We start from the raw sequence: 25,803 nt of genomic DNA, 5'->3' as shown, positions 1-25,803 counted from the left end.
TGCTTAGTAATATGTATATGTGAGCAATATTTTTCTCCATTTCATAGTAAGGTCTTATTTGTTATACTCTAGGACAGTAGAATATAATGTGAACCACATGTATAATTTAAAGTTTTCTAGTAGCCACGTTAGAAAGGTCAAAGAAACAGGTGAAATTATTGTGCTATAATATTTTAACTGACTAAATAAAAAATATTTCTTTTTAACATGTAATCAATATAAAAAATTGATATTTTACCTTTTTTTGGTACTAAGTCTTTGAAATCTGTTGTATATTTTATACTTAGAGCACATCTCAATTCGGACTAGCCACATTTTAAATGCTCTGTAGCTACATATGGCTTGTGGCTTTGGGCAGTGCAGCTCTGAAACAAAAGCTTAATTCATAAGAAGTGGAAAAAGTAGCTTAAAGCTAAACAGGAAAATAAACATAATTTATTATAAAATATTGTTAACGTTATTGTAAGGAAAAGTAATCTTCCAGATTTATGCTTGACTCTTCACCGTCTATACCAAAATAAAACTAATTCTATACCTTTAAAATTTTTTTCTTGGCTATTCCTTTGCATTTATTCTTCATACTAACTGATTTTTTCTTTATAAAAAGTTTTTTTATTAAATTTTTGTTGGAATTGTGTTGACTTTACATTTTAATTGCAGAGTGTTTGGCACTCTTAAAATATTACCTTCCTATCTAGAAATATGGTATGTCTTTCCATTTACTCAAGCCTTCTTATACTCTACCTTAGTAAGGTTTTATAGTTTTTTTTAAAACTGTATATTTTTATGCTATTGCCATGAAAGTTTTCATTACATTTTCTAATTGGTTACTTTTGTAAACCATCACTTTTTGTGTATTTATTATATAAGCAGCCACCTACCAAATCCTTATTTAGAGCCACATTGGCTCTAATAGTTCCTCAGGGTGAGATGATATACTTTTTAACCTGTTCGCTAAACTGTTCGTAGTCAAAACACACATGCGTGGGTACAGACATGCTCATACAGCACTTTTGTGTCAGGTGTACTGCACAAGCAGGGTCCATTACTTTATAATTTTCATGATTTATAATCCTTCATTTGCTCCATCTCCAGTGATAGAGGCCAGTTCAGATGGCTAACAGGCATGATGACTAAAGCAGTTCTGTTCCAGTACTCTCAAATTAGTTCCTTAGTAATCCAGAGGCTGTTAGACTTGAGACAAAGTAGTGCTGTGCAGAAGAGGTAGAAAAGGAGAGCCCTCTATCCAGTAGAGGGCGTGCTTGCTACATATAGACTCAATTATATTAGAACTTCATTATTTCAAAAGGAAACAAATTTTTTAATTCATGAATTTTGAAATATTCTTGTTAAACCATGTCTCTTTATATTCATTTGAACATAATATGAATTCTGTTTTTATGAAAGAGTGCAAGAATAACCTTAGCGGAAGGAGAAGGGGTCAGTGAGGATACTTCATAGTTTCACCTTACCCTAAAAATAATGAGGCTATTTCATGCTCTTAAATGTATGTATGTCAGTTTCCTGAGCTGTGAAAAGGGGGTGGGGAGAGGAGTAGTTGAATAAAGTAAACCATAATCTTTCCACTCATGAGTTACTGTGTTAAAATATTATTTTTAAAGTAAAAGTAACGCATGTATGGGGTTGGCCAAAAAATTTGTTCGGGCTCTTGTAACATCTTACAGAAAAACCCGAACGAACTTTTTGGCCAACCCAGTGTAAATTTATAAAATTCAAACCAGTCTTAAAAACATTAGATGAGCAATAAAATTCTTCCTCCCTCCTCTGTTCTTTGTCTGCTGGTTTAGGGAGGTAATGTTAGATAGATGTGAAAACTATTAGAGAGTGATATGTTGTCACAAAGATGAAGTTTTATAGCAAATCTCATACCAAGTATGAGTATTATCTGTGGATTAGTCAGTACCTTTGTTCCAAGGTCTTGAAATAATTTACAGTTCACTCACTTTGGTTTTCCTCCTCTGCTTATTGTCTGTTATCTCCTTCCATAGACGAAAGCAAGCTAATGATAACTGAATACAACTCCAGCTATAGACAAATATGTAGAACAGTCGTGATTGTCCCAGACTGTAGGACACTTGTTACTCTTTAATGTCCTTCGGGGTCTTTGCTTTTTCACTTTAGAAACAATAAAGCAACTCTTCTCTGCCGGCAACTGCAGAAATCATTAACTCACTGTTTGTCCACTCATTTGTTTTAACCTTTCCACCTCAGAAGACAGGATTCAGGCTGGGTTAATTTTCTTTCGAAAAAGAACGATACTTCCTAGATAGAACAGAGATATTTGAACAAACTGTTCGAATTCATTATTAGAATCTGATTTGAGTAGCAGTTCTAAGATTTTGTAAACCATAAATGGGAATATAAGTAACCATTCTTACATTTTTCAATCCATTAAACAGATGTTTGTTTAATGTCTGCTATGAGCTATGTAAGAAACTGGAATGGATATAAGAAAAAATATAAAATACTGCCCTGTCATTTAATATATAACTTAGCTATGAAGATAATGCTAGAGTGTGTCAAAGAACTAGAAAATAATCAAAGCAGTATTAAGGATAGCAATTAATATTTAATAAGTCCTTACTATATGCCAGCCACTGTTCTGAGCATTTTAAATGCATTATCTCATTTAGTACCCTAAACTGACTCTTTGAGTATTATTTCATTGTTAATATCACTATTAAGTCGTTTGACCAAGGTCACACAATCAGTGGCAGAGCAAAGGTTTAAATCCAGGTCTTTCTGACTAGAAAACTTATATTTTTTTTATCACTCAATTACAAGTGTTACAGTATTTTGACCTATCATTTTTAAGTCTTACTCAGGAGTTGTAAATTGATGACTAGATTGAAATGTATATACTTTTGATTTTAGGGTTTCTACTGTAATCCTTCATATTTTTATCAATATATTGTTTCTACAAGTAAGAGCTGTTTGTATCTGAAATCATTCCTTTAGCTTTTGCTGAGCTTGTTGTGTTCATATCGCACCCAGATACGTGGCACGGTTCCGTGTGATTTGGATAGCTGAACCAAATCATTGCTCTCTTATTTCCCCAGGTTTCTGCATGTAAACTTGATAAGTGACATATCAGCATTACAGAACGGGTTTACTTTTTGCCTTATTGTTAACTTATTTCCAAATTGATTTTGATCACATTACTTTATATGTTTTATATCTGATAAATAAGCACTGCAATTTTCTTAAAGTTTGTAAAAGAAAAATATACATACAACCAAATGAATAAATTTAGGGAATTAGCAGTTTATCTAAAAAACATTGAGACTTCTACCAGCAAGAAAACAAAATTGGTAGGTAACTGAAAATACCAAGTTTTCTGTGCTGTCCATTCCACCGTGCACAGCTCAATGGGTAGTTAATAGGATAATCAGATAAAACAGCGAATGGTTCTCTACCCAGTAAAATACATTGATGATGTGATACCCAGCAAGTTTCTTACTCAGTTATAAACTGCAGGTGGAGGAGATATATTAGTTGGTAGGTCTTGGCACCTAAATTGTACAGGCTCTCTGTCTACAAAGAGAGAAAGACAGCATGTTATTATGGAAAGACCGTAGACTTTATAGTCAGGTGGAACCACAGATAAATCCTGACTCTGAACTCAGCAAAGAGAACCGTTACTCTAACTGTGTAAGACTTCACTGAGGAGTTGACTCTTTTCTAGCTTTTGAAGGCTCAGAACTGAAGAAGGCCGTTTCATGCAGGAAGATGAGCTGGCAGGCTGAGTCCTCTGGGTGGGTCCGGCTGCTTCTTCCTGTGTCCTGCGCCTCTGCCGTTCGTCTGCAAGCTCCTTTCATTCTACAACCCTTGCTCTCCTTTCCTCGATAGCTCTTCCCTCAATATTCTGGCTTCTCTGGAATCGCGCAGGAACACACTGATAATGGAGCCTCAGAATAGCAGGGCGGGAGGGGGCTGATAACAGTTGAGAACAAGTTCTGGAGACAGTTGGTGGTGGTGAACTGTAGGCTTAAAAATGGTTAGAATGGTAAATCTTATGTGGATTATACCACAATACAAAGAAAAAACTAAGTTGAGGGAGAAGGAAAAAAGATTGTCCAGAGAAAACTTGTCCTATGACTAAACTCATGAGGCTAACTTTATAATGTGAATCTTAGTGCAGGACAGCATTCTCTTTTCAAATAAAGATCAACTTGCTACAGAGGAAGTTTAAGTCAATAAAGAAAATAATAAAACACAACCATGGATCAATTCCCCCATCCATTTGGTCTACTTAAACATTCCTTTCTCACCGAAGCCTGTGAAAATCAAACAAAAGAAACTCTTTCACCTTCTGATTTGTGAAGGAAGGATTATGAATAAAATTAGGGACATTACACATTAGCCTCTGTTACAAAATCGTATTACTGCACATACCACGCTACTGGATACTGTCTTGCCATGGCTAGTTGGTTTATACAATCTTTAAAAAGCTTTATGTTCTGTAGTAGTTGATTTCAAACTTCTTAAGAGCAAAAACTTTTTTTTTCCAAACAATTTTATGCAGAATCTTCAATATATAAAACAGACAATACATAAAGCATAGTTGGCCGGTAGAAATTAGGAGTGGGAAACCTGAGAGGCCAGCCCATTGGCCTTTCCTCAACGTCCTAGGAGCCCTGAGGCACCACTGGAAAGTAAACAGGTTGACAGTCACTGCTCTGTGCGCATATATAGATAGAACTTATAATAGTAGCTTAGATATGTTCACAGTCATTTCTAGGGTTGAACACTGGGCTCTTAGCATTATTGCTCCCATTATGTCATTTCTATGAGAAAATCAGGTTTAATGTATTTCAGCTTACAGCACCTTTTCTAAGATTGTAACCCGACAAGGAAGAGAGATGTGCCTATAGTCGGTTGTTAAAATCATGGCGGTTTTGGTTAGCCATAGGATAGGTGAAAACCCTTAGATTTTCCTGAAAGTACATTATTTGAAATATTTTTTCACAGTGACTTAAAGTCTTTTCTACTTCATTTTGTGAATTTCAGGTTCTAGAAAGTATTCGCCTTTTTAAAAAACTATTGCTATTTTTCTAACGTTGGCTTTTAAATGGGTTGTCTTTAAATGAAGGCTTTATTGAAACGGCTTGAAGCTGTGAAACCAACAGTTGGTATGAAACGCTCAGAACAGCTGACAGACTATCACCGCAACATGGGTTATCTCAGCTCATCCCCGACCTCCAGACGAGTGAGGTCCACTCTTGGCCAGTACAGCCCGTTAAGTAAGCATACTCAAAATTATTTTGTACTTGTTCGTGTCTTTTGTCCTTTTAAAAACATATAACTTCGGTTCTTATGATAGAGTTTTAAAATGCTGACTTCTGGAATGCTGTCTGTTGTTTTTCACTGGCATGCTTTGTTTTATTTGTGTTACTTCATTAATTTCAGGTTTCATTTACAGTGTATAATGACAGCATAGGAAGGAAACCAGGAGAAAAAACAATTGAAAATACCAGTTATCTCTTAGATAATGGAGGAGAGACTTTTACTTTCAATATGTTTATTTAAGGAAGAAATGAACAGATATGCTATTTAAAGTCGCTGTAACGTTCTCTTTAGCCAGTTAAGAATTTTTAGTAGTATCTTCCAGCCCTAATATGTGCTTTTTCTTCCTCATTGGTAACTAAAAGAAGAATTAGCAAATCTGTAGTCATCAGATTAATCCCTCTTAATACTTAATATATGATCCGTTACATGCCTGGCCGGTAGTGTGTCCCGGAGAACGCAGGTGGGAGTGACCACTGAGTGCTAGGGTGTGTGACGCATGGAAAGGCCAGACCTTTTTTCCTTACAGAAGTCTGTGCTGTTAGTTCATGTACGTGTTCAAAACTATAAAGTCTGGGGCTTCCCTGGTGGCGCAGTGGTTGAGAGTCCGCCTGCTGATGCAGGCGACACGGGTTTATGCCCCGGTCTGGGAAGATCCCACATGCCGCGGAGTGGCTGGGCCCGTGAGCCATGGCCGCTGAGCCTGCGCATCCGGAGCCTGTGCCCCGCAACGGGAGAGGCCACAGCAGTGAGAGGCCCGCGTACTGCAAAAAAAAAAAAAAACTATAAGTCTGTAGAAGCTAATCCTAAGAGAAAGTTGGAACCGCTTGTAATCTTAAACACTCAAATGACTAGTAATTCCATTCACTCATCCTTCAAGCATCATTTCCTTGGCAGAGTTCATGACTAAGAAACGGTCTTATTCCTATTACTCATACTTAGTATTATGCCTTGAAAGCAGTAAATTATTTGTTGAATAAATGTATAAATGGTTATACATAGAGATTTTTTTCCCACTTGAATTCTTTGAGAAGCTTTTAAAAACATTTATTCCCACTCCAAATCTATTGAATCAAAATGCCCTAATACAGCGTTTGGGCATGTTTGTTATTATATTTTTAAGTTCCATGGGGAATTCAGAAGTACATTCCTGGTTGAGAATCACATTAGACTTAAAAACACCTGTGAGATAGGGAAGACAATTTTATTCTGGGCTTCAAGATAGGAGAAGAAGTTTATTAGATGATGATTTAGTTTAAATAATTCAAATCATTTCTTATTCTTTATATATTTTCAGGAGGAGCTTCCAGGACATCCAGTGCTACCAGTGGTCTCAGTTGTAAGAGTGAGCAATCAGCTTTTGACACATCCAGTGGCCTGTTGCTAAGACCTAAGCCCCCTAATGTCCGTACAGCTTGGTTATAAAAACTTTTTACTTTAAACATTGATCATCAAATTCTTATTGAAGTGCTTTTGTATATTACTATCATTCTCTGTATAAACATCTAAATACTTCTTTAAGCAATTTAAGGTGTACAACAGTGACTTGTAATTTATTGTAATTTGATGCAAAATTGTTTTGAAAAAGACAATTTAATATAAAATCAGTGTTTCCTGTGAGGAGGAGTTTATAGGAGACTTGTATATATTTTACAGAGAAATGGTAGTATGCCGGTGTATTTTCTCAACATAGAAATTGGTTCAGCTGTCAGACTGACAAAACAGTTGTGATAGCATCGCTGAATGTTGGACCCAAGATGTTAGCTATATAGTTCTTGTTTGTTGTTTTTTTCATTTATTGTAAGCTTTATACCATGAGCATAGCTCCTGACTTTGTTTTCTCTTTGCTTCAGAACTTGGGCAGTGTGACTTATAACCTAATTGTAAGATAGCTATTATGAAACAAATCTTGAAATTTGTTTTCATTGGTGGAGCTGATTTAGATTTGATGAGCAGATTGAGTGAAGCTTGAACTGGGGCAATCCTTGTGATTCACCAGAGGTGCCTACTACTTCCGTAGAAGGGAACTGAGTTAGATCTCAAACACGTTATCAACCATTCTGAACCATTTCAAACTGTGAGTATTAGAAAGCTCAACTTAGAAGCTCCTCTTTCATGTTTTTATATATTCAGGGAAAGTAGTTAATGATTCTGAGAAATTAGGTTTCTTTAGAGCTACTGCATTGTGAATAGTTTGTCCAAGGACCAGATCATCATAAGCAAAAGCAAGTATCTATTGAATCAGCAAAATAGCACCACCAGTTTGAAGAGCCAAGAAGCAGATCCTGAGTTGTGTCAGGACAGTGTTTTAAGTGATGCTGTTAATGAGTTGTGTTATACTTAGAGTTTATTGTTTTAAGTGAGAAGAAAAGAAAGAAATGCATTGTCTCGCAGCTATAGAAATTCCAGCTAGTGTTTTTAAGGGCTGAAAAAGAAAACTAAAAATGTGAATGATAAAGGGGAAAAAAATCACGTTTGTTGAGGCTACTTTAAATGTCAGCTAACTTTCTTGCTTTGTTTTGGTTTGGGCATTTGTGTTGAATCCTGGAAGTATCATTTTTATCAGTCCCACTTTTAAAGTCCTAATAACCTTAAATAGAATTAGTAATGGCGAGTAGGGTGTAATATAGTTGACCTTTAAAATTAGAATATTTTTCTGTCAATCTCTAAAGGCTCTTATATTATACAACTAAGTATATCTAGGTCATGTTGCTTCTGCTGTCCTAATTATCACTGTTTTCATTACTGGCCTTTTCTGTATACCTTAAAATGTATTGGAAAGTTTCTATATTAAATGCTAAATCTTTCTTTTTCTTAGTGTGAATTTTTTATCTGTAACCACAGCAGGATTTGTTTTTTGTTTTTCTGGGTTAACTCAAGCCCTGTAGCGTGCACGCCGAACTTACTTTTCTTAATACCTTTGGCAGTAAGCCAAACTGCATTTTACTGAACATCAATTCAGAATTTCTTGGTCTTAGTTTGTATTGATAGATTTTGTTTCGGATAGGGCCTGTGAAACGTGGGAAGAATGGGGTTAAAAAATTTGTGTGAACACAACCTGATTGTGAGATTTTTCTGCTGCTTCCTTTGAGCTTATAATGTTCCTTCGCTGTTATTTGATATTCTGTTCTGGTGAACAGATTTTTCCATCACTTAGTGCTCTGCTTTATATATAAATTTTAGCTATACTAAACCAAGGTTTTTGTTTTGTTTTTTAACTTATTGCACTTTTAATGTTTGTATAACAACCTGTCTTTAAAGAGCGATATGATAATGTTGAATTTAAAATTCAGCATTTGAATATCTGCTCAATAGTGAGTTAGCCAATTTTGTTAAATTGATTTATAAGTTGTTAGAGAAAAAAAGGTATGAAACCTTTTATGTAATAGCATTAGTCTCTGAATACATTTTGTATGGTCTTTGCTACCCTATGTCAGGATACAATTATAATTTTATAGATAAGGCTGTACTTTTATTTTTGATCATTAAATTTTTTTTTCTTTGTATTTTGATTTTAGATACTAATATAATGCCTTTAGTTTTTACTACGTTAACAGGGGAGGTTCATCTAAGTATTTCTGATAACAGGGGCTCAACTTGAAGTAAAAGTCAGGAAGAGCAACAATATTCATCTTTTCAAAGTGGAATTTACAATTCTGTTGTCATGATTCGTTTATATGATAAGTATAAATAGAGGGACAGGAGTTGAAAAATGTGATATTCTCTGATATAAGTCAAGGTACTTCTAAGATGTCATGGTTTAAGGGGTATTTTTATGAAGGAATCATAAGTATACTATTTTCATTTTCAAGAACATAAAAAAAGTGAAGGATCCTCTAGCACTACTTTACGTTTGGTTCATTTGAACCTAAGATATATATTTTGAAGATTTACACGTGCAACTAGAAATTATACTAATCCAAGGTCTACAATTACTAGGCAAGGTTCTTATTGAGAGTTATTTTCATATCTTTCAAATGCTAAACTGATGTTACATCCTTTTTAATAAGATTCTATGAAAGATTTTTTTTTTTTTTTTTTTGCAGTACGTGGGCCTCTCACTGTTGTGGCCTCTCCCGTTGCGGAGCACAGGCTCCAGACGCGCAGGCTCAGCGGCCATGGCTCACGGGGCCAGTCGCTCCGCAGCATGTGGGATCCTCCCGGACCGGGGCACGAACCCGTGTCCCCGGCATCGGCAGGCGGACTCTCAACTACTGCGCTACCAGGGAAGACCCATGAAAGATTTTGAACTATTAAAGTTATTTTCTAAGGGATAGCAATTACCTCATACTTCCCCTACTTCCTTTTTTCAATCTCCATAAAAAGCTGCTTTCTTAGCTACTACTCCGAATAAAATTTTTCTTGTTTGCTTATAAATGTAGTGTAATGCAGTTGTTTTCAGCTTGTTAACCCAAATGTCCAAAATGGATACCTAGATAACTTTAAAAAGAGGTCATTGGGATGGACATGATTGTGTCCTTCTCATCTTCAAATTCAAGTACTGCACAGTGTGAAAAGAATTATGACCAGTATGAAGCTGGAGACACAAGTTTAAGTTATTCTGTTTTAATAATTCATAAAATGTTTAATATCTTAAATGCCAAAGCCTAAACCTATAAATGATTGTAAACCATCCTAGAAAATGTGCTTAATGCTCATGAATACTTTATTTCTATGAATAAAGATAATAAGAAAATTAAAAATCAACATCCTTTTTTAATTTTCCAGTCCACTGTAATGTGTTTTAGGGATGAAGAACTAGCTTGGCACAGTGAAGAAACAAAGAAAAGAGTGAAAGATAACTGAGTTTTGATCCTATGTCTGTCTCTCAAATGCACTCTCTTATTTCCATTTTAAAAATTAGAATAATAACTTTTATGTGCCTTACATGACTAAGAATTAGCGAGAATGAAATTGGAAAGAGGATATTAATATTTATATCTTTGAAACTATGACATTTATCTGGCAAAGTGTTTGCTTAAAATTACATTCTTGGGCTTTCCTGGTGGTGCAGTGGTTACAAATCCACCTGCCAGTGCAGGAGACACGGGTTTGAGCCCTGGTCCAGGAATATCCCACATGCTGCGCAGCAGCTAAGCCCGTGCGCCACAACTACTGAGCCTGCGCTCTAGAGCCCGCGAGCCACAACTGCTGAGCCCACGTGCCACAACTACTGAAGCCCACGTGCCTAGAGCCCGTGCTCCGCAACGAGAGAAGCCACCGCAATGAGAAGCCCGCGCACCACAACGGAGAGTAGCCCCCGCTTACATCAGCTAGAGAAAGCCCACGCACAGTAACGAAGACCCAACACAGCCAAAAATAAAATAAATTTTAAAAAAGAAATTACATTCTTGATCCTCATCTCTTCAAACCACATCATCTAATTTGTCCTGTAAAATTGTTATGATGCAACAACACTCTTTTATAGCTTGAAGCAGTGTTTTTTAAAAAGTTCACATCAACATTTCATATGTAATATATGTATTATGAATGATAAGAAATACTCTTTTTAAAAGTTGCTGCTAAAACATTAGGAATTTTTTTGATGAGGGTTAAATAACAATGCCTTTGGAGTAAATCACTGAGTAGTAGTTCTGCTGTAGTGTATTTGAGCTCTCAACTAGGAAGTTAAAGGATGCTTATAGCAAATAAGATTACATTATAGCAGAAAATTTTGTTCGGTTCTAAAATTCTGGTGACTGTTTTTTAGTCCACTTAGAGATATTTCTGGAGCCACCATAATACAATCTTAATGTTCTGTGTCTCTATTTCAGAATCCAGTTTGTAAGTTCAGGTAAATTGCACTGTTTGTTCTAGATATTTTTAAGGTTTTACTGCTTTACAAAGTAAAATTTACAAGGTAACATGTTATTATTTTACTATAATTTAATGAGACATGGGGTTTTTTCCTATGAACCTAATTTTGTATCCACTATTATAGTAAAAGAATTTGGCTAGTCACGAAAAAAATGATTAAAAATTATGGTTTGAAATTCTTAGAGTTATGTATATTACCAAGATAGTCTTCACCAAAAATCACATTACATTTATTTCATATATTTGGGGATTATAGCTGATCTCCAAGTTTTGAGTATGCTTTGGTTTCTTTATTTCATTATGAGAATCTTTATGTTTCATGAAGAAAATATCCCAAATTAAGCAAATATATCTGCTTCCCATGTAGTTAGGTATACAAACTAGAAAAACCTAATTCTACTGTTAATTTGAGAAGATTTCATTTTAAATTATATTTCGGGGAACGTGAGAGGAATATGGTCTTTGAGGTGAATATCCACAAGAAAATGACATTCCATAGATTTTGTTGATAGCTGTTTAAGTATTACAGAAATACAGAAAGGGGCACAAAACAAATGTACAACTCATGTTGTCACAGAGCAAACCCCTGGGTCACCACTAACCAGATCAAGAGTTAGAATATTGCCAAGAACTCACAAGATCTGCCCCCCCGCAACTTCTTTTTCACAAATGAGATTTTTTATTTGTCACCATTCAGAGTCTGAGTTTATTTTTAATAAATTTATTTACTTATTTATTTATTTATGCTGGCTGTGTTGGGTCTTAATTTCTGTGCGAGGGCTTTCTCTAGTTGCGGAGAGCAGGGGCCACTCTTCATTGCGGTGCGCGGGCCTCTCACTGTCGCGGCCTCTCTTGTTGCAGAGCACAGGCTCCAGACGCGCAGGTTCAGTAGCTGTGGCTCACGGGGCCAGTTGCTCTGCGGCATGTGGGATCTTCCCAGACCAGGGCTCGAACCTGTGTACCCTGCATTGGCAGGCAGATTCTCAACCACTGCACCACCAGGGAAGCCCCAGAATCTGAGTTTTAAACAGATTCTTGGACTGGTGGTTCATCTCCACCAGCTCTTTCACCTCCCTCATCCCCAAGCTTGTCCAGAATTGCTCCCTTCACCTTGAAGCTCCATGTATTTTCCCAGTTCAAACATGGGCTTCTTCAGCATTTTTACTTTTCTAACAAGTCTTCATGGAGCAGATAAATAGGCTGGCAAGCCTCTCTGTGTCTTGTCCAGTGCTGTCTGGAATCAATTTATTGACCACTTCTCTCGAGTCATTTGTCTGCACCTCTTGGGCTGTGATTTTCACCACCTTCTCCCAAATTCAGTGGGCCTGTGAGGCGAACTCATGAGATCCTGTGGGGATCCCTCCCTGTTACAATCCTCTCTGCCTGCCAGAAGGTAACCACCGGCTTAACTTTTAACACCATTGTGTGGTTTTGCCTGTTTTTGAATGTCATACGAATGGAATTATATTCTTTTGTGTCTCAGTGCTTTTGCTGAATGTACTTACATTTGTGAGATTCTTCCACATCGTCGCCTGTGGCTGTAATTCGTCGGTGCTCATTTCTGTGTAGTATTCTAATGTATGACTATACCACGATCCATTTATCCAGTCTGTGGCTGATGGACATTTCAAGTGGTTTCCAGGTTTTGACTATTACAAGTAATGCCAATACAAAGATTTCTGTAGATGTGCCTTGACCTGCGCGTGCATTTGGGTGGGGCCTATGCTTAGGAGTGGAGTTGCTGTGCAGTCTACATATTCGATAGACAGTGCCAGAGTTTCCCAGAGTGAATGTACCAGCTTATGCTCTTGCAGAAGTGTATTAGTTCCTGTAGTTCCATATCCTCACTCATATTTAGTGTCGGTTGTTTTTAAGGTTTAACCGTTTAGGTGTGTATGTAATGGTATCTTGTAATTTTTTTTTTTTTTAATTTTTGGCCACACCCCTCGGCATGTGGGATCTGAGTTCCCCAACCAGGGATCAAACCCGCACTCCCTGCATTGGAAGGCAGAGTCAACCACTGGACCGCTGGGGAAGTCCCTATCTTGTGATTTTTTTTTTTTTTTTTTTTTTAACTGCATTAGTCTGGCTAATAAGATTGAACATTGGCCACTGGGATATCTTTTTTTTTTTTTTTTTTTTTTGCAGTACGCGGGCCTCTCACTGCCATGGCCTCTCCTGTTGCGGAGCACAGGCTCCGGATGCGCAGGCTCAGCAGCCATGGCTCACGGGCCCAGCCGCTCCGCGGCATGTGGGATCTTCCAGGACCGGGGCACGAACCCGCGTCCCCTGCATCGGCAGGCGGACTCTCAACCACTGCGCTACCAGGGAAGCCCTGGGACATCTTTTGTAAGGTACCTTTTCAAGCTTTTGGCCTGTTTTTCTGTTGGTTGGATGTCTTTTTCTTGTTACAGGAGCAGTTATGTGTTCTGGATATGATCAGTCCCAGTGGAGTCATGTTACAAAAATTTTCTCCCAGTCTGGCTTGCCTTTTCACTATAAATGGTGTCTCTGAACAGAAATTCTTAATTTTAGTTTAGTCCAGTTTGTCAGTCTTTTCTTGCATGATTAGTACTTTTTAAAATGTTGGGCTTTATACATTTTCATTTACCCGAGGACATGAAAAAATGCTGCTCAGTTATCTTCTAAAAGTTTTGCCTTTCACACTTAAATATGCAGTTCACCTGGCACTGTTGATTGTCTCTTTTTTCATTAATTCTATTACTTTAGTTATTTACTTCCAGCTTTATTCTTTGGGTTTAATTTGCTGTTATTTTTTAAACTTCTTGGAATGGATGTATAGTTCACTGATTTTCAGCCCTTCTTTTCCAATAAATGCATCAAAGGCTATAAACTTCTTCTTAGCATAGCTTTAGCTGTTTCCCACAAGTTTTGAGAACATGGTATTTTTATTTTCAAGTTCAAAATATTTTTGAGTTGCCCTTCTGATTTCCACTTTTTACACCATGGCCCTTTAGAATATATTTTTATAGGATGTTTTAAAGTTATATTTGTGGTTTTGGTTTAGTTTATATGAAAAATTGTAGGAAAAACTAGAAGCTCTAGATCAGGGTTCAGCAACTTAAAGCACATTAGCCAAATTCAGCAGCCCAGAGCCCATTTTTGTGGCTTCTACCTTTTTAAATGGTTTTTTAAGTCAAAAGAATATTTTGTGACGTGTGAATATTATATGGAATTCACATTTCAGTGTCTGTACATGAAGTTTTATGGACCAGCCACGCTGGGTTCATTTGTCTTACCCAGGGCTGCTTTTGCAATAGGGCAGAACTGTGCTGTGTCAAAGACCATCTGACCGCCACAGCCTGAAATATTTACTGCCTTGTCCTTCAGAAAAAACATTTGTTGACCCTTTGCTCTGGATGATATTTTCTTGCAGACGACATTTACTTTTGCTTCTGGCAGGGAACAGGGGTGCTCACAATCCCAAATCTCCCTAATCCAGCTAAAGGGACGAGATGGACTGAAGGCCGGCATCAGTGACTGCAGGGCCAGTGGGTCTCCGGTTCCCTCTTCCTGCTGCAGGAGGGCTCCCAGGGCTTCCCTCCCTGGGCAGGCCCCGCTTCCCTCCCTGAGACGCTCTCAGAATCGCTTTCTAGTTCTCAGCCTTCCAGCCATATTTCCACGACTTTCAGACACCTCCCACCTCCTGGGGAAATGGACCCCGAACACCAGACTCTTTTCTCAGGATGTCTTCCCCAAAATCTTGGCCCCAATTCCCCATGCCCTGTTAGCTCCCCGCTGCCTTCAAGCAAATTTTTCTTTTAAATAGTTTGAGCCCTTTTTCTGGTCGTTTGCAGAGAGACCACTAGTTGGCATTACCTGGTCTGCCAGCATGGAAATCCTTTATGAATCATAAATACACTCTGCTTCGAGAGAGGATTCTTCGATGTTACAGTGAAACTGCCCAATGAGTCGCATTAGTCTCGAGCCTGGAGGGGTCTGGGCAGCTGTCAGACGAAGCAGCCCCGTTGTCTCATCCCCCCCTTAGCCCCCCCAGGGTTGAGGATGGTGGTGGCCGTGATCCCCGTTCGTCTGGTTCCCACCAGTGACTGAGTCCCGGGAATAACCCCAGCCTCTTCCCCCATGCTCACTCTCTACCCCTTTTAAGCCCACTGCAGGTCCTCACGTCATCCTGCTGTTATCGCTTTGATTCCAGGCAATCGTTTCTCACCTCCACTGCTGTCTCCTTGCCCCCAGTCCCTTCTCCACGCTGCTGCTGAAGTGCTGAAGCGGAAACTTGATCGCGTCACTTCCTTGCTTTAAAAGTTCAATGGCTCTCGAGAGACTGTTGTAGAAAAATGGAAGTTCTTCAGAAGAGCCCACTAAGCGCCTCATTATTTAGCGTCACTTCTCATCACGCCCACAGACCCCTTTCAGCCTTCCTTAAGCTCAGCCTCCCCCCAGACTATAAATTCCCTAAGGGCAGACATCATGTTTTACTGGAATTGTATGTTCTCTGGCTCTAGCACAGTGTAGGTATTCACATGCTGGTATGAAAGGACTGGTGGATAAGCTAAAACAGTTGTGTCCATGCTTACCATTCCCTTTATTCTTACCGTTCTCTGTCCTTAGTCATTAGGCTTCAAATGAGCCCATCTTCCAAATTTGGGGGCAAAAATTCCCTTTGTCTAACCGAGCCTCTGGCTACTACCCTGTTTTTATTTCTTTGTACTAAATTGAGAATGCTGTGTGAGAATTCTTTCTTTGTACACAGGGGTCCTTCCACCTTGGCTGCCACCTGTCTCCCCTGGTCCACTGGGTTCCAGAAGCCCAAGGGTGTGTACTCTGAATCCTCTGACATCTCGCTGCAGGCCTGCCACATTCACCCAATAACCCATCACCTGGTTTTTCTCTCTTACCAACCCTCTGTTGTGGGACTTGGAGTCTCTAAGTTACTGCAGTTACTTATTTACATTCTTCTTTCCTCTGTTAAGACTCCTCCTCAGTGACAGGGACTGGGTCAGTCTGGCATTAACTTTGGCTCCAGTGCCTGACTTGCTGCTTTGGCGTATGCTCAGGTGTGGGGGGTGAATATGTGTTGTCCCCCGTCTGCCCCACTCCCCACTCCCTCCATAACCTCTTAAAAATGCTGCCTTACCTCATCAGCACCATACTGAATCCGTTCAGGTCACTGATGGCTCCCTCCTTGCCAAATCCCAAGACCTTTCTCTCTACCTCCTCCTTTTCTGACCTCTCTGGGGCACTGGCTGTTATTGGCCCTCTTTGAAATAATCCTCTACTTTACTTTGATGCCACATGGGTTACCTCAATTCTTTCCCTGGGTTTTGCCTGATGACTTGTTCTAGCACCTGTCTCTCCAACCCCTAATGGTGGTGACTCTTCTTTAAGACCATCTCGGGCATCTTCTCTGTTGTTGTTTTTTGTTTTTAATTTTATTGATTGATTTTTGGCTGCGTTGGGTCTTTGTTGCTGCGTGCGGGCTTTCTCTAGTTGCGGCGAGCGGGGGCCACTCTTCGTTGCAGTGCGTGGTCTTATTGCTGTGGTTTCCCTTGTTGCGGAGCACGAGCTCTAGGCACGCAGACTTCAGTAGTTGCGGCACGCGGGCTCAGTAGTTGCGGCTCACGGGCTGTAGAGCGCAGGCTCAGTATTTGTGGTACACGGGCTTAGTTGCTCTGTGGCATGTGGGATATTCCCGGACCAGGGATCGAACCCGTGTCCCCTGCATTGGCAGGCGGATTCTTAACCACTGTGCCACCAGGGAAGTCCCTTCTCTGTTGTTTTTATACTTACTCATTTTATTGATTCTTAAGGACTGTTTACAAAAAATGCTACATTTAAGATAGTTTCCAAATTTCTATCTAGTCTTCTTTCCTTTACTTTTACATAGTCCTTTACTTTTAGGGTCCCTTTTAGATGTTTTCAGTTACTTCAGAATCCTTATATCCAAAACTGAAGTCACTTTTCTTCAGTGTCTGAATTATGTCCTATCATTCTTCAAAATATAACACATTCCTCATTTTCACTGCCATCACTTTAATCCACACCTTTATCACATCATATTTGGATTACTAAAATAGGCTTTTAACGAGAGAAAGCTTAGGAAGCACTGACTTTAGATTATATATCATGTGGTTAAGTCATATGGTCTCAGGTATTGACTTTAGTCCGTGTTTTACATCCCAAATAAAGCAAAAGACAATCCTTGAGGGCAGAGACCCCATCATACTTTTGGATCTGCCACAGCATCCAGGCACGTGTGAGACCATAGAGTGTCACTCAGTAATATTTGGCTCATCGGTATTTGCAAGAAAGTGCAAGAAATAGGGAAACTGAACTACAATAAAATGTTTAAAGATGCTCTAGTAAAGGGCTACAAGAATTAAAAATGAATAGAATACAGAAAAATTATATTCTACAAAATGTCTTATGAGACATAGGTAACCTTAATACATACACTGTACATTAACAATTATAAAACAGTAGATTCTCATTATTTGTGGTAGTCATGTCCTATAGTGTCAGCAGGAACACTGAATTAGCAAATACTGGTTCACTGCTCCTAAGGGAAATAACAGGTTAGGTTCCTTTGAGCTTCTGGTTACATTTTTGTCAACCAACCAATACATAACCTTGTTTTACGTGTGTTTGTGTTTAAAGCCACATACTTAATATATATGGTTGATCCATTAACATTAAACTCATGGCCAACTGCACTCAGGCCTGAAGGAAGCTCATCTAACACACATATCTCCTCCATAAGGCACAGCACAGCCTTCCAGCACTTAGAAACCCTGGACATCACTTCATCACTATGCTTTGGGGCCATTTTAAACAATGAAATCACCAACAGAAAGCACAAAAAGGTGAAAAACATGGCACTGAATAGGTCACGAAAGGCCCCGTTTTCAGAGTGGGAGCAGAGCTGAAACACGAAGGCAGGTCATGGACTAGTTTGACCTCAGCTGGGGAGACACGTGTCAGGCAAGTTTTTCATTGCTCTGTTCATGTCCAAGAATGAACACACAGGGGTTAGAAATAAATTTTAGAGAGGAGTCTAATTTGCAAATATGGAATCTGCAAATGAGGAACAAGTGTACTTTTTCATGCACTGATAAAAACTGATATTCAAGAGCAGAAAAATGAATTTATGGCATGATAGATTTTGTAAAATTGTATTTAAGGACTTGAAATTTGAATTTAAGGCAGCCATAAATTTTCATCCATAACATTATATTGGGGTCAATACACGACCCCAACGTGGTTGTCCACTTACTACCCTCTGCATGTTCAAGATCCCACCCAACTGGGGGCTTCCCTGGTGGCGCAGCGGTTGAGAGTCCGCCTGCTGATGCAGGGGACACGGGTTCGTGCCCTGGTCCGGGAAGATCCCACATGCCACGGAGCGGGTGGGCCCATGAGCCATGGCCACTGAGCCTGCGCTCCGCAACGGGAGAGGCCACAACAGTGAGAGGCCCGCGTACCGCAAAAAAAAAGATCCCACCCAACTGGAGGACTCAACTTTCCCCAAATACTCCCCAGGTTCTCTATGTTTTTTTCAGATGCACCTTTTCCTCATTCATTCTTGCATTCAACAAATACGTATCAAACACCACCCATGTCCCAGGCACAAGGCAGTGAAAAAGATGATTACTGTCCTGAGTTTGCGTTGCACGCTGTAGGTGTTTTTAAATTTTGCCTCAGCACAGTTTATGGTCTATATTCTACACAAAGTAAAACAGAATGGAAGCCATTATTCAGTTAATTGAGGTTTAAACACAAACCATGGAGGCGAGCTTTCTTTCAAAGTTACCCTTATGAGCTGCCTTCTCTGTCAGCCTCCATACTTTTTCCCATACACTCAAAATACAAAATAAGGTGGCTAAAAAGACAGAAGATACCCATAGGTGAGGCTTTTAGGGAGAATATCCATAAAAAATGAAAAGGGCTTATTGGGGGTGCTAGTAAAAGAAGGGGTGCATTTAGGGAGAGAGCTCTGCAGGAAAGAGGGCTAGTGAGGAATCCCTGGGGGCAGGATACTCCATTCCCAGCTGTTACTTTAAACACTTCCCAACCCTCCAGACCTTCAAGCCTGACAGCTCTGCGCGGTGAGAAGACTGCAGAGCTAGGACAGTAAGCGGAGGTACTGCCTGTCAGAGGCTGAGGGGTCTGGGGGTTCTGGGTGTGCTCAGGAGCTGGGCTGAGGACGGATTCCACAGGCTCCTTACACAAATCTCCGCTCCCGATGCCTCAGGGATAACACTCACAGGGATGGGGGAGGCCAACGTCTGGGTCATGTGCAGAAGGGGGATAGTGACACTAATAAATGTTCAGTCCCCTTCTCTACTTCCCGCTCCTGCCAGGGAGGGCCCGCTGTTCACTCACTGCTCACACGGCCCACCTGCTTCTCATACCCCACGTCCCACACCCCTGGCTAACTCTTAGGCTTGAAAATACTCAAAGGGCTGGCCTTACTTTGAGATATACTTCACAAAAGTATTTGTCCTCCTAGCCTGCCCTGCTTTTCTTTTCTCTCCATCAGCAACAGAGCTTGGGCCGTTTCTATCATCCTTAGCATTGGAAAGCCAATGAGGACAAGGTATCCAGAAGGTGCCTAACAGCCAGCGTTTGTGGCCTGGCCTCGAGATGGCCTTAAGAGACTTTCTTTTGAGCTCTCTGGCCTTTTCCAGCAGCAAAGACAACTGCTAGATTAGGAAGGATGTAACCTTGGAGGTGGCCAAACACAGACCTTAGTTACTAGAGTGAAATGAGGCAGCCGATTTTTTACCGGGGAGGCGGGAGTAAGGAGAAGAGATTGGGAAGAAGGGTAAAGAACAGAGGGTACCGGGACTTCCCTGGCAGTCCAGTGGTCAGGACGCTGTGCTTTCAATCCTGGGTTCAATCCCTTGTCGGGGAACTAAGGTCCTGCAGCCAAAAACAAAAACACAGAGGGTACCGAGATGCCCTTCAACCACCTCTCAGGAGAACCACAAAAGACACATGCCTGCCCTCCAGGCTTCGCCAGCAGGTAGGGACTTGTTTCCTCCAGGTCACTCCCAGCAAGCAAGGGCCATATGAACCGCGTGCTCTTCTGCGCCAGTAATGCTTCCTTTCCTCTCGCAAACAGGTTTATGAGAGTCAAATCCAAAACTGCCTTTCCTCTAGGTCTTGATAAATTGTTGCTGAAAAGAAGTGCTGGCAGATACTTTCTATACCCACGTATTTAAATCTACTTATTTTCTTTCAAGGCCCACTTCTACCACCCCCCCACCCACCAGTTCATCTCCCGGCTTCTAGTCCCTACTCAGCCAGGATTCACTGTATTAAACGTTACATTATCTAACAATGCCATGTCACTCCTCTCTCCTGACCCCACTTATGCTTTTTTCAGCATAGGCTCCTGCCTTTTTGTATCTTCCACAGGACCTAACAGGCATTAAATACCAGCTTGCTAACTGATTTTCAGTGAATACTGTCTACCTGTCATAAAATTCCAAGCATCACAATTCTCTAAAGGCACAAATACAGAGCACTTCCTAATTATGCAAAGCTCTTGAAACTGTGATTTAAAGCTTTTAGTGGAACCTCAGAATTCCTGAAGACAGTATGAAAGTGCATAAAATAAGGTAAGATTATAGAAGCTACGATCCGTGTTACCACTAGGAGTCTACAGCAGCATCGTAGGAGGTAAGGTGAAGAGAGGCGGCATAACCTATTTCAGTTTGAAAGCCAGAACTTTAAGCCCTGTAGATGCTCACATGATACACAGTATAATATCTGACATTTAGAAGCTTGGCCACGGAGTTATAAATGAGTCATGCTAGAAAATAAGATGGATGGTCTTATGATTTTAATCCATTTGGCAGTTAAGAAGAATTCAGTAAAATATCGTGCATTAAGTGGTCTTTACTGACATTTCACCTTCAGTTATTCATTATTGTGTCTTCAGTTAATTATATAAGTATGATAAGTTCTTTTCTATTTGCTGTGGGAATTTAAATGTAAAATAAATACAAAATACATTTGTGGTTTAATGAATACTCAATGAAGCCTTTTTTTTTTTCCTGAGGTATTCCTTTCAATCTGGTTTCATCCCAGATCTTTCTTTTTACTTCCCCTAGGAAGAGTCTATTAAACCACACAATGGATCTGGAACCAATGAACTTGAGTTTTAATTACATCAGACATATTTTTTGATCTCATCATACAATACCAATACAAAAGCACCGCCCATGCCTCTCAACACGTTGGACCAGGCGCCTTTGAAGAAAGCCTTGGGTCCTTCGTCTTTTGCAATCTTCCTCCAGCAGTCCACTGTCCCAGAGTACATAATATCCGCTGTGGAAACAAATGTTGGTAAGGGCTCCATAAGTCTGGGGGAAAGAGACTTTTCCTCCAAAAGACATCTGCCCACATAGTCATCAGTGTTATAAAGGTCACTTTGAGCCTTCCGCCCAGCTCTAGGCACATTCAACAGGACGTCCCCTCCCCCTGCATAACTGCTGAGGGGGAGTCTCTGGTGATTCCTACTTCAGCTCAACTCAAGATCAACTGAAGAACTGGGGCGATGAACCAGCTAATTCGCAGAAGTCAAACAGAGAAACAGGAAGGGAGCTGGGTGGAGCCCCTTTGTTATGGATGAGAAAACTGAGGCCTAATCTCAGATTGTACTGCCTAAGGTTAAAATAAGAGATGCAATTATTAGGTTGAACCATAAGAAACGGCCAACATTCGATGTTTTTTTTACTGTAAACATGGCAATTTCATATGTTTCAACCTATGGAAGCCAAAACTTTTCCTATCGCAACAGACTGCTTCAGGCCATCCCTCCCCCAGCTAAATCACCCTCCCCAATAATACTTGTAATAACTAGATAAGAGAAGAAGTATTTTTAAATAAACTAGCTGACTACTTCAATTCTTCCCCCTTGTTTCTGCACCCAGGCTCTAAGGGAAAAGGGCCTAAGGCCTCTATGATGCTAGATACCTAGTTAAGTTCACTTCTAAATATCCCGTTTTTGGTGTTATCATTTCTTTGATAAAAATAAAATATCTTTTTTTAAAGGAATAGTTGAGAATGTTGGGGAGGATTCATTATCATCTTTCTTTCCTAAATTCTTAGCACAATTTTAACAACTTAGAATAGTGAAGGCTGTAACGAGCACTGACTAGTATTCTCCTTGAGCAGAAAAATAAGATCCTGATAGGTCTCCGGCTTACCCCCTTTCCGACCAGACTGCATCATCATCCTACGGCGGACAGTGTCAAAGGGGTAGGACACCAGCCCTGCGACCGCCGTCACAGTCTGGGCAATCATCCAGCTCACGATAATGTGCACATTCTTGGGGTCAGGCAACATCCCTGTGGGAAGAACCAAGAAACCAAATGACCATGACATGATTCCTCTGAGCAGCTGAGCAAAAAGCAGGTGGGGATGGAGAACAGGCCACCACACCTACAACTCCATGCCCTACCCTTCCAGAAGAGTCCGCCCTTTGTGGGGTGCCTCATGAGTAACCAGGCAGCCAACAAAAGTTGGTAGCACACTCCCTGGATCCTCAAAGCCAGAGCTGTGCGCAGTGCACAGGGCATGTTGAAGTGGCTCCAAGTTAAACTTGGTAACTGATAAAGGGAGCTGGGCTCCCCCTTCATCCGTCCCCGCCGAATAACTCAAGGCCAGTTTATTTCAGTAGAGGACAAGGAGAATCCCCCAGCTATTGATCCACGCCTCAACACCTCCTCACTGAGAAGCCTCAGTTTAGGCCAGGGCAAGGGACAAACAAGATTAACAAATACAAAGTCCTTTATCAGTTAGAGATCTCTCAGGATCCTCTCTGCACACACCCTCCTCCCCACTCTGCACCCCCTGATACCCTTCTCTCACCCTTGGCCGTGTCATAGACTCCAAAGTAGGCGGCTCTGTAGATAATGATGCCCTGGACAGAGACATTGAAACCCTGGTAGAGACCCCTCAGGCCATCAGACTTGAAGATCTTGGTGAGACAGTTGCCCAGACCAGTGAACTCACGCTGGGCAGCACCCTTGCCCACGTCGGCGGCCAATCTGGTCCTAGCAAAGTCCAGCGGGTAGACAAAGCAGAGAGAGGTGGCCCCAGCTGCCCCACCGGAAGCCAGGTTACCGGCAAAGTAGCGCCAGAACTGCTTATGCCGGTCCACGCCCCCCAGGAAGATCTGCTTGTACTTGTCCTTGAAGGCGAAGTTGAGAGCTTGGGTGGGGAAGTAACGGATCACGTTGGCCAGGTTACCCCTCCAGAAGGAGAGAACGCCCTGCTCCTTGGGGATTCTCACCACGCAATCAATGATCCCTTTGTATTGCTTCTCAGCACTGATCTGTTGGCTGGCATGCTGGACCTGTGGAGGGGAGGAGGGTGGTGGAGGACAGGCAGGGCAAAGAGAAGGAAAGACGACAGGAGAACAAGGTTTGCACTTCCTGGATTTCCTTGTTTAAAAAGTATGGGGAAATCAAATGAATACTGAGTAAATGTGTTAGCTACTTGGATAATGCGCCCCCTAAACCCAATTTTGCCTCAATTATCAGGGCATTTGGGAGAAAAGTTTCTGCTCCAAATAAACAGAAAGGACGATTTGATTACATAAAGGGAGTCATTTATTTGTTGCATTTTTCCCTAGGTGCCAGAACTATACTAGGGGCTTACTGGGAGATAGAAATGATTAAAGATCCTTGCCCCAAAGGACACCTGCTCTGATTTGACAGACATGATCAGCAGGAGATGAGAATTCCTCAGTCTCTCTCTAGTCTCCCCGGAGACCAGGATCTCTGAGTAGTAGATGTTCTAACAGCAGGAGAAGGAATCCACTAGGCATTCAAGCCTGAAATTTTTCAAGAGGATTATCCAAGTAATTAATTATTGAGGGGTTTGTTGCCCTGGGCAATTTGTTGGGGTTTTTCTTGTTACTGATCATTTTGACTCCCAAATTGAAAACGCCCAATTCCTCATTGGAGGGGCCCTTGCCTTTTGGGCAAGTGAAAAAAAAAAGGATACATGGGATGATGAGAACAAACCATTCAGAGACCAGGCTGGGGAGGAAAAGATTTGGGGAAAGGATGAGTAAAGCGATCTAAGTTTATTCTGAAAATTGTTTCTTAGTCTCTCAAAATCTCTTTATGCGCAAAATGGGGAAAAATAATACCTACCTTACAGAGGTCATACAAAGATGAATGAATAATAGATATGTCAGCCTACAGCACAGCGCATGGGACATCGTAATAATCTCGAGTAATAATTATTATTTTGATGTTTTTATTGTAAAAGGTGGATGCAGGTAAGAGGATGCAAGGGACTTTGAAAATCAAGAGGTGAGGCCGACCCAAGAAGCCTGAGTGTCCGCGCTGTCCCCGAGCAGGATCTGGCTGGCTGCAATCTACTCCGGGTGGGTTTCCATATATAGACACCCGCACGCGGGGCGCCACCCGACACCGGGAACCCGCTACTGGACGCTGGACGTGACTCTGAGCAGAGGGCACCTTCCCCTTCTCGCAGGCCGCGCGCCGGGCCCAGGCCTACAGCGGGTTTTCGGCGGCGCCCCGCCTCCCCTCGCCCCGCAGCTCGCCCGGGCTCCGCGCGCCCCGCCCCGCGCCCAGCTCGCCGCGCTCGCGCCCGCTCGGTCTCCACCTGCAGCAGCAGTTTGACCCTCTCGATGGGGGCAACCGCGGTCTTGGAGATGGCAGCGGCGACGCCGCCAGCCAAGAAGTCCTTCAAGAAGCTCAAAGCCTGGTCGCTCATGGTGACAGCCGGGCGCACACCGCCTCCGGGAGCCGCGCTCTCGCTCTCTTCGCCTGGCCAGGCACAGTGTTCCCGGCCCTGTCCCTGCGCGACGCGAAGGGGCCGGTCGTGACCCCCCCCCCGCAGCCGGCCTTATATGCCCCGCCCAGCCTCTCGCGAGAGGAGTAGGGACCCCGGGGCCGTGCGCGCCCCGCGCATTGGCTGGACAGGTGCGCGGAACCCCACCCCGCCCCTGCCAGCCCCCTCCTCTGCAGAGGGCAAAGGGGGCGAAGGCGCTTCCGGGAGGCAGGGGTGGGCCGGGTACTGTGCCTTTACTTGGGACGTTTAAAGGGCGAATTCATGTTATCTGTCCCGCGAGCAGAGGGAACACCGTGTCTGTGCAGCATGTGGGCCGCTGTATTTATAGCACAAGGAGGCTTAGTCCCGGGCTTTACCTGGACTCAGACACAGGACCTGCAGCCTCCAGCCCAGCTTGCTTTAGCCTCGGGCCTGCCCGCGACCCGCCCCTGGCCAAGGCCTGAAATGTTACTTTTTCTTCTTCTTCCTTGTAACTGTGTCCCTCACCAGAGCTCCCTGCCTGGATGTGGGCCTCTAAAGAGTTGTGTGCGTTCACAAATAAGATCCGCCAAAATAAATACACTAACGTCACTTGATGCTTTGGTTGCTTCATCTAATGTGGCAACCCGCTGATTCCCCTCTTCTCACCATTCAATCGTTCAATCCTTCATTCTGCTATCAAATGTTTCTGTGCCGGGGGCTCTGCGCCACCAGGACAGGCCGAGTGCAGGGGTCCACTAGGTGAATACTTTTAGCAATATTTTAGCAAGTTGTGTGTGTGTGTGCTGTTTTTCTACTGGGTCAGCCTGTAACCCCATGATACATAGCCCCAAGGACCTTATAGGATACAGGATACGTTTTTTGGTTTTTTGTTGTTTT

General features: G+C 41.6%; 2 protein-coding genes across 3 annotated transcripts in view; one reads left to right on the top strand and one right to left on the bottom strand.

Moving 5' to 3' along the window:
* Positions 1–8,114, top strand: part of CFAP97 (cilia and flagella associated protein 97) — a 33,467-nt gene extending 25,353 nt beyond the window's left edge. For both annotated transcript variants that reach the window (XM_022570965.3, XM_022570966.3), the window contains exons 4-5: positions 5,114–5,264; positions 6,605–8,114. In XM_022570965.3, the coding sequence (XP_022426673.1) occupies positions 5,114–5,264; positions 6,605–6,732 (279 nt within the window). In that variant the 3' untranslated portion in view covers positions 6,733–8,114. The remainder of the gene's footprint in view (positions 1–5,113; positions 5,265–6,604) is intronic.
* Positions 8,115–19,666: 11,552 nt separating this feature from the next.
* SLC25A4 (solute carrier family 25 member 4) lies at positions 19,667–24,992 on the bottom strand. Its single transcript, XM_022570963.3, has 4 exons — positions 24,757–24,992; positions 22,987–23,473; positions 22,323–22,463; positions 19,667–21,441 (listed from the first exon to the last, which is right to left on the bottom strand). The coding sequence occupies exons 1-4, from the start codon at positions 24,865–24,867 to the stop codon at positions 21,284–21,286; spliced, it is 897 nt and encodes a 298-aa protein (XP_022426671.1). The 5' UTR covers positions 24,868–24,992; the 3' UTR covers positions 19,667–21,283.
* Positions 24,993–25,803: the final 811 nt, after the last annotated feature.

Source organism: Delphinapterus leucas, chromosome 21 (assembly GCF_059928025.1).
Source record: "Delphinapterus leucas isolate spDelLeu-1000000601 "Yukka" chromosome 21, BTC_Dleu_Yukka2, whole genome shotgun sequence".
Lineage (NCBI taxonomy): Eukaryota > Metazoa > Chordata > Mammalia > Artiodactyla > Monodontidae > Delphinapterus > Delphinapterus leucas.
Note: the sequence above shows the minus strand (reverse complement) of the source record. Positions and strands in the feature narration are given on the sequence as shown.